The following is an 18,701-nucleotide window of genomic DNA, read 5'->3' as shown; positions in this document are numbered from 1 at the left end:
TATATATATATATATATATATATTTACATTAAATTTGAGCCTTTTGCATTGAGCCGTTGTTCAGGAAGAACAGAGTAAAACCTGCACCTTATGCAGATTTTTCTTTAAAATGATGCACCCATGAAGAAGACACACCATGGACCTTCATACCATGGATAAGGTCAAATATATTTGATTCTCTCTTTTTTTGCATGGTCAGCATGTGTTTATGAAGCTTTACCTATAATTTACTTTCTTTAAAAGTATCATATCGTACCAGTAGGTGTAGACCATTTTTACTATGTAGCCCACATTGTCAAGAGCACATTCTTAAATCAGATATCTTTTTATTATCTATACTTAATTGCACCTGGTTTCTGTCCAAGACATTGCCAGGAATGTAGCGTTTATTAAAGCATGCTGCAATGTCCTGCAAATATCTCTTGAGCTTGCATTGGTCCTCCCCCTCACGCCACAGTAGATGTCTTTGTTGCGAGTTTGCTCTTATGACAGTCTTATATGGCTCATGACCTTGGACGAACTCCGTGTGTGTGATTTGTGTCACTCTTGCTGCATCTTTAATTCAGAGATGGCATTATTGCACAATTATGTGTTGGCCTGCCAACTCCATTGGCCTGCATTTTTATGATATAAAAGTGCATTGAATGTGTACCAATAAACAGTTCTTATGATTATAAAAGCTGATAATAAGCGATGAACTCTAGCTAGAGTTGTCACGGCCTCTCGTAACATGATTAAAATTTAACATACTTTTTTTTCTGGAATAAGCCTAGACAAAATACAGAAGCCACAGCGGTAAAAATATTATGATACTGATAGCTGTCTGTCTTGATTATGTTAGACTGAGGACGGGTCTTCTTAGAATAACGCAGGCTAGTGCAATGTGTGTTTAATAACAAAAAATAATTTGCGTTCCAATCAGTTGCATATAATGTGTTTAAGTGTAGTGTTATGATACAAATTCATATCATTTGTATGATAAAGATTCTAGTGTAGGGAAGTTCTACAGTGTTGGAGAGTATGATTAAATATCAGTTCTTTAGTTTAACTATTTAAAGCAAGAATAAATGATAAATGTCTCCAAAAATAACATTCTGTTTGCACTGATAAGCACCTTTCGCAATGTTAGTATATTGTGACCGTAACTCGGCGTGGGAGTTCAATGGGTGTCTGACCATCCAGAGTACACATGATTTCAGGTCTTGATACATACACATAAAAAGGCATTGTTTAAATATGTAGCACACATTTATATATTATAAAATCTGTGTGTGTGTGTGTGTGTGTGTGTGTCTGTTAATGAGTGCAAATTACATGATCAATATTGTCGTTAGGTACGTAATTTGTAGCATTACACATTTTTAGTAATATAATCGAACTACTTTCTGATCAAAGTTGATTATCACATTGATTTGAATAGGATAATCTTGTCCCATATAAAGGGGCTATTTCAACGAACATATTAGGTCAGATAGGTTTGGCTGAAAAAAGTTTGGTAATCCCTGCATTATATGTAAGTACCATATATGACATGGGCTGCATTTTGTAAGCCTAAGTAGATCATAGAACCATTGCAACCAATCTATGATCAACTTAGCTCCCAATGCTTTTTAGAAATGCAGCCATGAATTTCAAAGACATAGTAATACATTGTTGAGAAAACATTTCTTGTAAGTAAAATGATTTCTGTATAGACTATCAAATTTCTGTTTAATTATGATAGGGATTGGTCTGTGTTTGCAGTTCCATAAATGTACTTAAACATATATGTGACATGCTTTTTTAGGAATGAAAATTTAAAAGATTAAATAGAAGTATTAGAAAGAATAAATTATGAACAATTTACTTCTAAAGTGTGAATAATACACAATCCTGCAAATAATAAAAAGTAACTGCAATCTTATTATGAGTACTATAAAACAATCTACTTACAAGTACTACACACATAGGCATACATACTGTATATATTGAAAATGGTCATAAGGAAATGAAATATAAATTTGTTACCTAATAATAACTGCGTAACTAACCCAAAAATGATAACATTATCTATTGGCAACATATGAAGCCAAAACCATGTGGATATTTGGTCACACTTTAGTCTGGGGACTAATTCTCACTATTAATTACAACTTTTGCTTCAATAAACTTATTGATAGTTAATAATGTAGCTATTAAGTTTAGGTACGGGGTCGGATTAAGGGATCTAAAATGTGCTAATGTGCTTTACAAGTACTGATAAACAGCCAAAAGGCTAGTAATATGAATGCTAATAAGCAACTAGTTAATAGTCAGAATAGTTAATAGTCAGAATTGGTCCCCAAATTAAAGAGCAACCAGAAATTTGAACCATGTAGTGTACAAAATCAACACGCAACAGCCTTCATGTTATCAGCATTTTAGTACATAATTCAACAGGCCAGCAGAGTTCAATTTTTTACACGCAATTCTATAAAACTTAACATGATATTAAAGCTTCAAGTCTTTCGCCTATACAATTGTAATATCTTTATCTTTCTTGAACTTCCATCAAGTTCAAGATAAACTTGCCATTTGTGACAAATGTCAAATTCTTTTTTTTTCTTATTTTTATGCTTCTGAAGCAATTTAGGACCTTTGTGTAATCACATATCTGACTTTTTAACAGACCTTTTTTTTTTTACCCTGTCTGACCACTTAGGTAACTCTTCAGAGTGCAATAAACTTTTAATGTTTGGACTTTCCCTCACATTACATTCCTGCAGACCTATTTCTGGAAAAATTGTTTGCCCTTTGCAAACCAAGTCATCTAAATTTAGCAAGGGTTTTAAGTTCAGTCGCTATTTTTAAATGTAACCTAAATCCCACTTTTAAAAATGTAATTATCTAATTACATAAAAAATATATATAATACAATATTATACAATATAATGTAATATCACTCAAAATTTTAGTGGCAAGATTAAACATCTGAGGAACTCCACATGGCAATTGTGCATCCTGGTATTTGGTTAAAATCTGTTATTTTTTAGCATTGTACTGTATTGCATTGCACTGCATCAGAATGATGCTTGTGTTTAAAATATACTCAATATAATAGTAAAAATATAATAAAATATAATAGTACTATAATATAATATGTTCATTGTTGTTTCATATATATTTATTTATATTATGGAGATTGCATTGTGTCAATCTCATTTTGAATTTCCCATGGAGGCAAAGGTCAGGTCATGTTCGCTGTGAAGCGCGTGATCATGCCGAGTGGCCTTGACAGCTAGGTTTCCAAGGTGATGGGTAAGATTAAATGTGCATATGTGTGTGTGTTTGATCAAGATGTGTGTGTACCATGTGTGTGTGTACACAGAGGGCAATGATCTTTCTGACCACACCTCCCTACCTCCTTCACTGGAACATAAAAACAGCTGAGCATCTCCATGCTCCTCACACACATTCAAACTTTAGCAAATAAACGCTCATCATACACTTGTTTGAAAAGACTGAAATGCCGTGCCTCACTTCAGCTCGTAGGCAGAGGATGCCGAGTGACTTTGAATCAGTACTGGAGAGAATTCTCATGGTAAGAGACAAAGCAATGAAACTGTATCTAGACTGACATAAATCATAATACATGCTTTTTGGCTATTTTGTGATTCATTGGCACTACTGTGAGTGTTACAAACACATTTGAGATAATGCTAATATCAAATTAAGATGGTTTAAAACTATCCACTTATTTGAATCTCTGTTTCTGGCATATTCTACAGGTGGACCAAATTCTGTCTGAATTTTTGCTTAGTAAAGAAGATCTAGAGGAAGTGATGAGGAGAATAAGGAGAGAGATGGAGAGAGGACTGCGAGTGGAGACACATGATGAAGCCAGTGTCAAAATGCTGCCCACTTATGTCCGCTCCACACCTGAAGGATCTGGTAAGACTTCTGCTCGGATCCTCATGTTGGAAAACTACATATTGATATAAATTGTAATTAGAGATAACAAAAGCACTGTATTTCAGATTTTTTTTTGGTTGGTTGAGTATAATTTATTTGCTGCATTTTCTAAATTATTGTTTAAAAATATATTACTTCAATTTTAAAAAAAGTTTTGTTTAGGACTTTTATGTTGTTATTTTGTTGCATCAGACATCTGATGCTCTTAGGAAGCATATATTCATGGTAAAGTAATTTTGTTACTTTTGTTAATTCTGTCATCATTTACTCACCCTAATGTTGTTCCAAAACTGTATAACTGACTTTCTTTTGTAAAACATACATTTTTTGAATAATGTTTGAACTATTTTGTCCTTACAGTGAAAGTCAGTGAACAATATTTGACCCCATTGACCTTCATTGTAAGGACAGAAAGTAGGCAAGAAGAACAAAATGTTGTACTGGTTTGGAATAACTTGGACTGGTGGATTGTTCCTTTAAGTGACGTAAAGTAAATATCTGACCCTGGACCACAAAACCAGCCACAAGGGTCAATTTTATGAAATTGAGATTTATACATAAATATAATTAAAATATAGAATAAATAATTTTTCCATTGATGCATGGTTTGTTAGGATAGGACCATATTTGGATACAACTATTTGAAAATCTGGAATCTGAGGGTGCCAACAAATCTAAATATTGAGAAAATCGCCTTTTAAGTTGTTAAAATTAAGATTTAGCAATGCATATTACTAATCAAAAATTAAGTTTTGATATATTTACGGTAGGACATTTACAAAAATCTTCATGGAACATGATCTTTACTTAATATCCTAATGATTTTTGGCATAAAATTAAAATCTATAATTTTGCCCCATACAATGTATTGTTGGCTGTTGCTACAAATATACCCCAGCGACTTAAGACTGGTTTTGTGGTCCAGGGTCACATATATTGTAGTGTGCTATGAGTTTAATCAATATTAGCTTCTTATTAGGTAAGTTTAAGTAAATAACAGATGAGTACATTGACAAAAAGCCCTAATGGGCTTTCTTTCCTGGAATCAGGTGTTGATTCCTATGACTCATGATGTTGCTGATGCTTATTCATGTGACTCATCTCAGAGGTTGGTGATTTCCTTGCACTGGATCTTGGAGGGACAAACTTTCGAGTGATGCTGGTGAAAGTAGGTGAGGATGAAGAGCGAGGCTGGAAGGTGGAGACGAAGCATCACATGTACTCCATCCCTGAAGACGCCATGACCGGCACAGCTGAAATGGTGAGATATCAAAAGGTCAAACACTCATAAACATATTCTGACATTTTAGACTCATTGTACCCCCTTTTCTTTACATATAGTTGTTTGACTACATTGCCAGCTGCATATCTGACTTCCTGGACAAACATAATCTGAAACATAAGAAGCTTCCACTGGGATTCACCTTCTCTTTTCCAGTACGTCATGAGGATTTGGACAAGGTCAGTGTCTGTATGCATATAAACATGAGCCTCTTAAGGGGATAGTTCCCCTTCAGTTGCTGGTCCCCACTGACTTGCATAGTGTTAAGTCAATGGGGACCAGCAACTGAAGGGGAACTATCCCTTTAAGGTTTAATCACATTGATGTTATGGCAGATGTGTGCCATATTTTTAAACTCATTTCATTATAAAGTGAAGTTGACATGCATTTTAATGGATGTGAACTTTTTAATGTTTTAGGTTAACAGCCATACTATTTTAATATTAACAGGGCATTCTGCTTAACTGGACTAAAGGCTTCAAGGCCTCTGGCGCTGAGGGCAATAATGTTGTTGGTCTACTGAGAGATGCCATTAAAAGAAGAGGGGTTAGTATGCATGACTTACCGGTCATACTAAAAATTTCCAGCAGAAATTCTGTTCTTGGATCTTGCCTAACTGGTAATGGAAAGGTTATGAAGGAGAACAGAAAGCTGCTTTCACACCAGTAGTATATTAGACACCTTAAAAGCTTATAATAAAAGGTTTAAACCACTGTCCTATAAAAGTGAATGAATAATTCTTTGTTCAGGACTTTGAAATGGATGTGGTTGCCATGGTGAACGACACAGTAGCCACCATGATCTCCTGCTACTATGAAGACCGCAGCTGTGAAGTCGGTATGATAGTAGGTAAGAGTGACCGCACACACTAAGTAAATATAAATATATATAAAAGACCCATGTAAATATAATTAGAGCTCGGACATAAACTTTATAACAGGAAGATGGAATATTTTAACAACCATTCAGGAAAAAACAACATGGCAATAAAGCAATAGGCCTGAAGCTCCCACATAGTGACCTAGATATGTGGGGGCGTGTTAGAACGAGCCGTTTTAGGGGGGCGTGGCAGAGTCTCTTTGGTTTTGAGACTTTAGTCTTTGCAACTTCAGGGATCTTATCTATTCACGAACAGCTTGTAACACTCCAAAGAGAAAGGAAAACTTGAAATCGTATCATATGACCCCTTTAATGTTTTTGTTGTCTCTCTCTCTCTCTCTCTCTCTCTCTTTTTCTCTTTCATTTTTTCATGGTTTCTCAGGGACCGGCTGTAATGCGTGTTATATGGAGGAGATGCGTAAGGTGGAGCTGGTGGAGGGAGAGGAGGGGAAGATGTGTGTGAACACAGAGTGGGGAGCGTTTGGGGACAATGGTGAACTGGAGGACTTCCGGCTGGAGTACGACCGTGTTATTGATGAGACTTCACTAAACCCTGGACGTCAGCTGTAAGTGAGCTTTAAAAAATTCACAAAAAATCCAGTTTGATAATGCCAGGATCAAATGCATATTTAAATTTATTTAATAAAATAAAATTTATTTAATAAAATTAATTTATTAAATAAATTAATTTCTTTTAATTTAAAATTAAAGAAAGGTTATGAGGTAATTCAATTAATAAAATTTAATAAGTCAATTTAAATATGACTTATTGCTTATAGTGAAGCACACGATGCACTTCAGAACCTGATATGATATACGTCATAACAACATTTACTACATTATCAAAATAGAAAAATATACACAAATATACAAAATATACAAATTTTAGTGATCTCAGACTTTTGAACTCTGCTTAGTATCTTCAGTCAACTACAAAATATTTTGGACACATAATAGCAGCACAGCAAATGAGAACATTTCATAATTTAAACATACATTAAAGTAGTATTACCAAATTTGTATGGAGTTATGCATCTTTTGTTTGATATTTTAGGATATTTGGATTTAAAACTATCACATGAGCATTATTTCAGTATCTCATCTATGAAAGAAGTATTTGACGCATATATTTTGTACTGTGATCAGTGCACGTAATTGCATTGAATGTGCACTCATAGTGTACTTCAAATCTCAAAAGTCCATTAGAAAAAATGTATATACAGTGGGTACGGAAAGTATTCAGACCCCCTTAAATTTTTCACTCTTTGTTATATTGCAGCCATTTGCTAAAATCATTTAAGTAAATTTTTTTTCCTCATTAATGTACACACAGCACCCCATATTGACAGAAAAACACAGAATTGTTGACATTTTTGCAGATTTATAAAAAAAGAAAAACTGAAATATCACATGGTCCTAAGTATTCAGACCCTTTGCTCAGTATTTAGTAGAAGCACCCTTTTGATCTAATACAGCCATGAGTCTTTTTGGGAAAGATGCAACAAGTTTTTCACCCCTGCATTTGGGCAGGATATCCCTGTACTTTGCCGCATTCATCTTTCCCTCGATTGCCACCAGTCGTCCTGTCCCTGCAGCTGAAAAACACCCCCACAGCATGATGCTGCCACCACCATGCTTCACTGTTGGGACTGTATTGGACAGGTGATGAGCAGTGCCTGGTTTTCTCCACCCATACCGCTTAGAATTAAGGCCAAAATGTTCTATCTTGGTCTCATCAGACCAGAGAATCTTATTTCTCACCATCTTGGAGTCCTTCACATGTTTTTTAGCAAACTCCATGCGGGCTTTCATGTGTCTTGCACTGAGGAGAGGCTTCCGTCGGGCCACTCTGCCATAAAGCCCCGACTGGTGGAGAGCTGCAGTGATGGTTGTCTTTCTACAACTTTCTCCCATCTCCCGACTGCATCTCTGGAGCTCAGCCACAGTGATCTTTGGGTTCTCCTTTACCTCTCTCACCAAGGCTCTTCTCCCCCGATAGCTCAGTTTGGTCGGACGGCCAGCTCTAGGAAGGGTTCTGGTCGTCCCAAACGTCTTACATTTAAGGATTATGGAGGCCACTGTGCTCTTAGGAACCTTAAGTGCAGCAGAAATTATTTTTTAATAAATCTGCAAAAATGTCAACAATTCTGTGTTTTTCTGTCAATATGGGGCACTGTGTGTACATTAATTAGGAAAAAAATTAACTTAAATGATTTTAGCAAATGGCTGCAATATAACAAAGAGTGAAAAATTTAAGGGGGTCTGAATACTTTCCGTACCCACTGCATACTTTCAGATAATGTATTAATGTAATATAGGCCAATTAAGTGTACTTTAAGGGTTTCTTTCATGACTGTTTCTTAACACACTTAAGTACCCTTTTAAAGTGCATTTTGTAATAATATCAAATTAAAAGTTTTACTTTAAAGTACATTTTAAGTCATCATAAAAATATGGTGCTATGCATCTTTCTTTGATATTTTAGGATATTTGTATGCAATTTTCATCTAAAACATTTACAGGAGCATTATTTAAACTCCTCATCTATGAAAGAAGTATAAGAAATCAGTCTATGTTATGTCGTCACATATATCCTATCAAACAACTCTTTAATAAAATGTGAAGATGCATGCACAATTTCTTCAAATATCACATCTGTAACTAGATTAGACACTTTAGGAGCAGCGGTGTGATCAATGTCTGAATCTGAACCGCAGATGTCCTTACATACTTGCTTCTAGTTTAAGGGCTTAGTTAGATGGCAACCTGGAGCTCTTATGTGGTCTCCAGGTGACGAGGGTTGTTTTTCTGTACATGTGGAGATACTGACGGTAGCCATGTCAGTGCTGGAATACACACGGCTGGATTAATGGCCAGGGAAAGAGATCATTAGTGAAGCTGCTCGCTTAATGGGTATTTACAATGTATGCTAGAAGATACTCAATGGGCTGCTCCTCTGTCTACGTCGCTTTAGGCCATTTGCATTTCATGATTACCCTCAGGCTTTTACTAGCATTTAAATCTTTCCTTTTGCTGCTGAAATTGATGACTCAGTGTCAGTTTTAACTTTGAAAGATCTAATATCTATATTTTCTGTTCTCATGACTCTAGGTATGAGAAGCTGATTGGTGGGAAGTATATGGGAGAGCTTGTGCGTCTTGTGCTGCTAAAACTAGTGAATGAAAATCTGCTGTTTAACGGCGAAGCCTCAGACCTGCTGAAAACACGTGGAGCTTTTGAAACTCGCTTCGTCTCCCAGATTGAGAGGTATGACTGATGATTTTAAAAAGAGAACTGTAGATTGTATTGTTTGTTTAAACATTCTTAAATCAAGATACATTTGTTTGAGAAGCAAAGTGACATAACATATTAAGTTTTGCTGTCTGAATATCGTAATTAAGTGTTTATACTGAAAACGCGAAAATATCTGCCAATGGTGTTCTTGTTTTCAGCATGAACTCACTAAATTTTGATCACTGTTTTCAGAAAACAAGGCTTTACGATCAGAAGCTTCAAAAACCCTTGTGAAAAAGAAGTGCACTTAATTGCATTGAATGTGCACTTAAGTGTAGTGTACTTCAAAACGACATAAACTGTACTTACAGATAATATATCAGTGAAATTAAAGGTCACTTCATTGCACTTAAGAGTGCATTTAACACGCTTAAGTGTTTAACTTTAAAGTACATTCTAAATCATTGATTTAATAATCTTTTATTGTGCTTTAAAGAAGTACACTTATTTAATATAAATTTTAACTAGTGCTGTCAAATGATTAATCGCGATTAATCGCATCCAAAATAAAAGTTTTTGTTTGCATAATATATGTGTGTGTTCTGTGTATATTATGTATATATAAATACACACACATACAGTATATATTTACTTGTCTATATTTATATTCACATAATTTATATTATAAATAAATATATTTAATATATAAACATAACATTTTTTTTAAATATATACATGCATGTGTGTGTATTTATATACACACATAATAAATATACACAGCACACATACATATATTATGTAAACAAAAACTTTTATTTTGGATGCGATTAATCACGATTAATCGTTTGATAGCCCTAATTTAAACAATAATACATTTCCATTTAATTTCAAATAAGTATCTGAAAATCAGTTCACACAAGTATGCTCATCTAAAGTATATTATATCTGAAATAAGTAGTAAATCTATGCTAAAGTATACATCTTTTTCACAAGGATGATGAAAAGATGATAATACTATCTCAGCAAGGTTAAGAGAATCAGAATTTATATAAAAACATATGCTTGTACTTAGGCTACACATTTTATTTGATTAATTTCAGTGACACGGGGGACAGAAAGCAGATCTACAACATCCTAAGCTCACTGGGAATCTTACCGTCAGAGCTGGACTGTGACATTGTGCGTCTGGTCTGTGAGAGCGTGTCTACGCGAGCCGCTCACATGTGCGGGGCCGGCCTTGCTGGAGTCATCAACCTAATGAGGGAACGCCGCTGTCAAGAGCAACTGAAGATCACTGTGGGAGTCGATGGCTCTGTCTACAAACTACACCCTCAGTGAGTACAAGAAGAGTGAGAGGGATTATGGGAAGGCAAACAAAGAGAAATGAGGGGGGAAATTAAGAGGAAACAGAGATGAGTAAAGGATATAACACTATGTGATATCAAATTTTCCAAATTCTCCCATTCAGTTTCAAGGAGCGGTTCCATAAGCTTGTGTGGGAAATGACTCCTCACTGTGAAATTACCTTCATCCAATCAGAAGAGGGGAGCGGTCGGGGTGCGGCTCTCATTTCCGCTGTGGCGTGCAAGATGGCCGCCTGCATGCTGACACCGTGATAAACCACGATTCGGCCTCGTCAGGTGGATCTCATGAATCACAGCTGACCCGCAATGTTAGAGCGGCCTCTCAAAGCCTCTCCATATGGTGAAAGTGCTATTCTCCTTTTCAGCACTGCATTGCATATGTAAAGTGGCCGGCTATGGGGTTGTTTGGCAACATCTATTAACCACATGCATGCAGCCCATTGAAATGTTTAACATATGTATTATTTTATGCCATAAAGTCAGATGTTTGCAGTTAAATATGCTTTTAGACACAACATACATCTTTTCTTGTTAGCTATTGGCCTGAGCACATTCAGGTGGTGTTACAAATACTTGCACCTTCATAGCTCTTTGGAGGTTAGGAGAGAAACGGAGGGAACTACGCAGATGTGTTTGTACATATATGAACTGGTCAGGTTCAGCAAGGTAATAGTGCACTGTTTATGGCTTGTTTTATTTATTGACTTTTAAACTATGTTTATATTCAGTGGTAATCAGAAGTGTTCAATTATTTAATGCAGGACTTGAATATACTTTGTACATGTGATTGATTGTTGTAAATAAAGCTGCTGTACTACTGAGTGCTTGAATTGTTGTTTTTAGAGGTCTGTTATGATTTCCTTCTAATTTAAATTAACATTATACTCAAACATGAAGATAAATAGTGAAAAAGAAAGTATAAAGATTTATCACAATAGATTCAATTATCCATCCTGGTCCAGCCTTTTGTATGGTATAGCAAGGCTAAAGATGAAATACAATAAACACAATAAAATATTAAAATGATCAAATAACATTTAGCAATTATAAGAAGGAGCCTTAGATTTGAAATACAATAAAATGTACTTCTGCATCTTATGCCATGAGATTGGCATGACATTTAAGGGATTCTCAAGACCTTATGAGGGATTTATTCAAGACCTCGTGGAACAGGATGGATCATCATGACAAAAGTGTTGTGGACTAGTTAATTAAATTACAATAGTCACAACTTCTGCTGGATTTTGATAAAACCGGTGTCAAATAAAGTGTCATAAAACTCTATTACATACAGTGTTGGGCAGTGACTAGTTACTAGTAACATATATCCTACACTCTAAAAAATGCTGGGTTAAATACAACCCAGTGCTGGGTTAAAAAGGGACAAACCCAGCTATTGGGTTGTTTTGAACCCAGCGGTTGGGTTGTTTTGAACCCAACCGCTGGGTCAAAACAGCCTAATTGCTGGGTTTGTCCCCATTTTTTATAGTGTACATATATGTTTATGATTAAAATCTTGCATCCTGTTTTGGAGCAGAACTTTATGACAGCGTTCAGGTGGATGACATAAGAAGTGATGTGATACTGCCACCTGCTGCTTCTTACATGCAAATATTTGTATCCTGATGCAAGGGTCAAATGGGCCAAAATATAAACTATGAATTGTTTATTTTTTGATTAAATACAAACCTCACAAAATCGTATATAACAAGAAAAAACATATTTGCTTAAACACTTAATTAGTCTGACGCCTTGTCTTATATATTTTTTTGCTGCTTAAACTATGTTTACTTTTTTTAATTGTATTTTTCCCCCCCTGGAAAACCAGACAAAAATATTGATACATTTTTTCAGTGAAATAATGAGGTATGCAAACTTCTGGACATACTTAAATCATCTTCATGCACTGTACTAGAAAGTGGGCTTGTTTTTTTGTGGTCACAGCAGGCTGTTGTTCATAACGGATTTGGCTCTAAACAAACAAAGGTTAAAGATGATCTTCATAAGATAAAGGTTTACATTTTGAAAGGCTTAACTCCTTCTTCCAGTTTTATGATGCATTGGTTTACCTCTGAACAACTGGGAAAAAAACTTCCATGTTTACATGCTTGTTGCCCAAGATGTAAGTAGAGGCTGACTATTCTCCATTTAGCAATGCTAATTGCAATCTTCAGCAGGGAGAACCAGTAATTTTGGCCTTACATAATATTGCTGTATGTGTATAGGCTATACGTCACCGAGAGCGAAAGCCTTTGGTCAAGGGCCGTTTCTCACTCTTCCATTTCTGCTTTTCTCTGATGTCAGACCATCAAAAGCAGAACTGTGATTTTTAAGTAAATTGATGTAATGGGTCACTTGCAACAATTAACAACTCTCTTTGCATGATGGTGTAGACAGTGTGTCATAATCATTTGCTTGATGTCTCTCTTAATCATTTTTTGTATCAAATTTCAGAATAAAAAAAAAAGTTACACAGAAGTCTTTAACAGGACATCCATAATCATACTGCAGGGGGTTAATTATTATTATAATCATTATTATATTTAAATGTATCAATATTTTGTAAATAACAGAATTATCTAATGTTAATATTAATATCATATTAATAAGTTCTGTTATTAAAGAGCAAGTTTTAAATGCAGTAATCAATTTTACACAAAATGCACCAGAGGATTCCTGCAACAAGATGGTAGTGTAACACAATGAAATGTAAAGTTTCAAACGTAGCACATTGTATTTGATGTGCTAAAGGGATATTCCACACAAAAATGATTTACTCACCCTCATGTCAGTGTTGTTATTTTGTCCCGTGGAACACAAACACATTTTATGAACCATCTTCACGCAGTTCGCGTCCATACAGCATTAGCTCATATAGCGACCTTGTGTCAACCTAACCAAAAAAGGTTAAAAAAGTATTCTGAAGTCATATGACAGCTTCATATATGACGAATAGACCCAAATTTAAATAGATATTCCCAAAAACAATTCTCCCCTCCCTCCGTGGAACCTTTTTCAAATGTCATTATTGGCGTGCCAATCAATGGGGTCATTCATTCATTCAATTCGATTCAATTCAATTCAATTCACGCCTGTAAAGACAGATTATGAACAACGTTTTGTACAGTTGAGAAACAAGATTATCTGATTGAATGGTTCTGTTTATACAAGCCAGTGTTGCCAACTAATTTTCAGTGTGGCTAAAAGTTGCTAAATGATAGTGATGTTACGTTCAACACTGAAGCTTCGAAGCTTGTATAAAAACAACAACACATTTCACACTGAAACACTGTATCAGAGCTTGATTCGTTTTGAGAAACGCATGTGATCTATGACGTCCGAAGCTTAATTCGCCTGAAAACCACGTGACTGCTTCAGTATCAGGGCTGCGTTCAGCCTGACAAAATGGTGCAAAACGTTTTTTTAAACGGAAACGGTGGTGCGTTGAACACCCTGTTCTGATGACACAATAGTTGCAACTATGGCAGCTGATGTAAGTAGAGGCTGACTATTCTCCATTTAGCAATGCTAATTGCAATCTTCAGCAGGGAGAACCAGTAATTTTGGCCTTACATAATATTGCTGTATGTGTATAGGCTATACGTCACCGAGAGCGAAAGCCTTTGGTCAAGGGCCGTTTCTCACTCTTCCATTTCTGCTTTTCTCTGATGTCAGACCATCAAAAGCAGAACTGTGATTTTTAAGTAAATTGATGTAATGGGTCACTTGCAACAATTAACAACTCTCTTTGCATGATGGTGTAGACAGTGTGTCATAATCATTTGCTTGATGTCTCTCTTAATCATTTTTTGTATCAAATTTCAGAATAAAAAAAAAAGTTACACAGAAGTCTTTAACAGGACATCCATAATCATACTGCAGGGGGTTAATTATTATTATAATCATTATTATATTTAAATGTATCAATATTTTGTAAATAACAGAATTATCTAATGTTAATATTAATATCATATTAATAAGTTCTGTTATTAAAGAGCAAGTTTTAAATGCAGTAATCAATTTTACACAAAATGCACCAGAGGATTCCTGCAACAAGATGGTAGTGTAACACAATGAAATGTAAAGTTTCAAACGTAGCACATTGTATTTGATGTGCTAAAGGGATATTCCACACAAAAATGATTTACTCACCCTCATGTCAGTGTTGTTATTTTGTCCCGTGGAACACAAACACATTTTATGAACCATCTTCACGCAGTTCGCGTCCATACAGCATTAGCTCATATAGCGACCTTGTGTCAACCTAACCAAAAAAGGTTAAAAAAGTATTCTGAAGTCATATGACAGCTTCATATATGACGAATAGACCCAAATTTAAATAGATATTCCCAAAAACAATTCTCCCCTCCCTCCGTGGAACCTTTTTCAAATGTCATTATTGGCGTGCCAATCAATGGGGTCATTCATTCATTCAATTCGATTCAATTCAATTCAATTCACGCCTGTAAAGACAGATTATGAACAACGTTTTGTACAGTTGAGAAACAAGATTATCTGATTGAATGGTTCTGTTTATACAAGCCAGTGTTGCCAACTAATTTTCAGTGTGGCTAAAAGTTGCTAAATGATAGTGATGTTACGTTCAACACTGAAGCTTCGAAGCTTGTATAAAAACAACAACACATTTCACACTGAAACACTGTATCAGAGCTTGATTCGTTTTGAGAAACGCATGTGATCTATGACGTCCGAAGCTTAATTCGCCTGAAAACCACGTGACTGCTTCAGTATCAGGGCTGCGTTCAGCCTGACAAAATGGTGCAAAACGTTTTTTTAAACGGAAACGGTGGTGCGTTGAACACCCTGTTCTGATGACACAATAGTTGCAACTATGGCAGCTGAGAAGGCCGTTCTTTGTGTTCTTTTTGAAGAATTTTCGGAGCCTGACGAAATCGCTATAAATACGTGTTTAATGTTGCAAAATACACTCGATGTAACAGTCCCTTGCAGTCCAGAATAAAAGAGAACATCCCAATCGAGTGAAGGGATTTGTGGAAACTGTGGTTCCTAATTATTGTGATCCAACATTTGCCTCGCATTTCAGGATGAAAAGACAAAACATTTCAGGTGAAGGATAATCCACTTCTTACCTCCGAGACTGTGTTATGATCTATATGACATTTTTATTGTGAGTATTAGGCTTATCGTTATTGCTGATCACTGTTGTTGTGCTATGATATTGCAATATTTACCATTATATAATCAGAGGAATATAGAAAAGTTTATGAAAGTGTCACTCCACAATACAATAGCAAAATATATAAATATGTATAGTATTTTTATGTTACATTAATCAGTATTTAGCACACCTTCCTAAGGAAAGGATATGGACCAGAAGACATTGCAGTTACTAAATGATATTTAGTAAGACTTTGTTCTGCAGGACAAAGACATTCATACAGGTTTGAAACTACTTGAGGGTGAGTAAATGATGACAGAATTTTCATTTTTGGGTGAACTATCCCTTTAGCTGTAGAGGCGGATGGCCGGAGTGTTGCCCCGCCCACAAGCTATATGTACCCCGCCCACTTTAAAAGTGAGCTAAGGGGTATTTTACATTGTTTTGTTTGAGCCTCATCCACAATTTTGCTCTCTTTATTCTGGGCGACTCGTGATGATCACGGGAGGAAACACAAACAGGCGCTGAAACATGTGGACGGAGGAGGGAGACAACAACAGCTCTGTTCATGAAGAACCACAGGAGCACAATCTCACACAGGTACAAGCAAACACTCGAGAAACAATGCAATGCAACACTAAACTCTACTGCTGTGCATCTGTTATAAATGCTCCACCTGTTTACAAGCTCTCAAAGACAGGACCTTTTTTAGATAAGGAAAATACAGTTTTATTGCAAATGTTGAAATTAGGTTGGTGTATCAGAATGACACTTGTTTTTATTAGTATTCAGTGAAGTAAAGTTACATTTTGAGAGACTGCATTTACAGCACAGATCAAATGTTTGAGAAGCAAGACTTCTTAGGGAAACAGTAAATCTCTCTTGCTCCCTCTCTCTCATTTCTGCATGTTTTGGAAACTTTCAGTCATGGCATAGTTTCTTATCTTTGTTAAACAACAGTGCTGGGACATGCTCCCCTCTCTCACTGACACATTTCAGTGCTTGGATAGGCTCTACAGAGGTAGCTTTTCCACAGTTTTACCTCTAAATAAATGAATACTACTTTTGACAGATAAATTAAAAATGATGTACACTTACATTTGATAAATACTTGACTCTACATGGGGCAGGTCCCCCATCATGGGAGCTGCCATGTTGGAATCACCTGACTTTATCTTTATTACCAGACATTTTCTGTCACATAATAGATTAATCACAGGTGAGAAGTATACATGTGGATAGGTAATGTCTACAATGACATCCGTATCTGAAATCTTGCTCTGGTGTGATGTTGCATCCACACAGTTAGGTTTCAGTGTAAAGATATAAAATCATTGTTGTGAAATGTCGTACTCACGTTTATGAGAGAGTGACCTGCAGGTGGTGTTGGTTGTAGGCGTAGCATAAGCTCCGGTGAGAATATGCCAGTCTCGTGAGAACCAAGCTTTGTTTACAGCAAAGGAAAACCAGTCTCCTCTTGGCTTATGTCGAAATCCTCTGACGTTTTCCTTTAACAGATCCTTATTTTGTACTTCTAATTTGTGACCGGTGTTTTGTTTTTTTAAATATGCATATTTTTCATACAAAAATGCATCTTACATTTCAGAAGGTCTTTATTAACTCCCCAGAGCCGTGTGGAGTACTTTTTATGATGGATGGACACACTTTTTGGGCTTTAAAATCTCGACCGTAATTCACTGCCATTATAACGCTTGGAAGAGCCAGGACTTTTTCAAATATAACTCTGATTGTATTCGATTGTGTATATACAACTTGGATGACTTGAGGGTGAGTAAATCATGGGGATATTAACACTCACTTTTTGCAATTCATTCAGTTCCTAAATGATTAAATCAAGCCCCAAACATTATTTTTTTCATTGAATAGCCTGTTGTTTTTTCTCTCCAGATAGTTTCCCCAGTGTCTTCATGGCTCCGCTCCAACTCCGATAGAAATGGTAGTACATCAAACAGCCTTAATTACATCATGTTAATGATAGTTTGTATATTCATGCTTTAAAGGGGTCATATGATGTTGCAATTATTTTGTGTATTTGGTGTAATGAAATGTGTGTATGCGGTTTAAGGTTCAAAAAACACATTATTTTCCACATACTGTACATTATTGTTTCTCCTCTATGCCCCGCCTTTCTGAAACACATCGATTTTTACAAAGCTCATCGGTCTGAAAAGCGAGGTGTGCTCTGATTGGCCAGCTATCCAGTGCGTTGTGATTGGCCGAATACCTCAAGCGTGTGACGGAAATGTTACGCCTCTTACCATACTTTGATGCCTTGTCCGGCCGGAGCGACGAGACAAAAACATTAAAACCCATTACAAACGAGGCATTTGTTGCATCCAGTGGGGACATAATTATGGATTATAATGATTTATACTGTCTTTTTACGCGTTGCATTGCATCGCATCGCGCCGCGTAAACGTAAAACCATGTCTGCATTTGTGATTGGAGAAATGACAAACAACAAGCGCTACTCTACACTGCTCAAAACTCGCGTTTGAATCATCAGTGGCAAATTCTTTAAATATAAAAAACGTACTTACAGGCTGTGAGTCAGAACAGCCGGCACTGTAGTCTACTCTACCAGGATCAGGACACAGTCCTGCTGCACACATCTGGATATTTGGGTTAAACTGTTCTGGAACAGTGTTGTAAATACAACTTAACCACTGATTTCTAGTTGTGTCTTCTTTTAGAAGGCCAAAGAAAGTAGTTTCGCTTTCACAACGAAACACACAGCGTCTTCACGACATGGCGGCGGCGGCAACAACAATACTACAGCAAGAATAAAAGTTACGCCTTCTTTCTTTGCGTGAACATTTGGCCGGCGTTATGCAAATCTTCCCACACAGGG

At 36.1% G+C, this 18,701-nt stretch overlaps 1 protein-coding gene across 1 annotated transcript; it reads left to right on the top strand.

The window, feature by feature from the left end:
* The first annotated feature begins 3,368 nt into the window (after nucleotides 1-3,368).
* On the top strand, nucleotides 3,369-11,446 carry gck (glucokinase (hexokinase 4)). The gene is made up of 10 exons (XM_016232383.1): nucleotides 3,369-3,559; nucleotides 3,747-3,909; nucleotides 5,037-5,191; nucleotides 5,272-5,391; nucleotides 5,663-5,758; nucleotides 5,962-6,061; nucleotides 6,474-6,657; nucleotides 9,203-9,358; nucleotides 10,426-10,659; nucleotides 10,794-11,446. Exons 1-10 carry the CDS (start codon nucleotides 3,485-3,487, stop codon nucleotides 10,939-10,941), a joined length of 1,431 nt encoding a protein of 476 aa, XP_016087869.1. The 5' UTR covers nucleotides 3,369-3,484; the 3' UTR covers nucleotides 10,942-11,446.
* Nucleotides 11,447-18,701: the final 7,255 nt, after the last annotated feature.

Source organism: Sinocyclocheilus grahami, unplaced genomic scaffold, assembly GCF_001515645.1.
Source record: "Sinocyclocheilus grahami isolate Dianchi unplaced genomic scaffold, SAMN03320097.WGS_v1.1 scaffold410.1, whole genome shotgun sequence".
NCBI classification, from domain to species: domain Eukaryota; kingdom Metazoa; phylum Chordata; class Actinopteri; order Cypriniformes; family Cyprinidae; genus Sinocyclocheilus; species Sinocyclocheilus grahami.
Note: the sequence above shows the minus strand (reverse complement) of the source record. Positions and strands in the feature narration are given on the sequence as shown.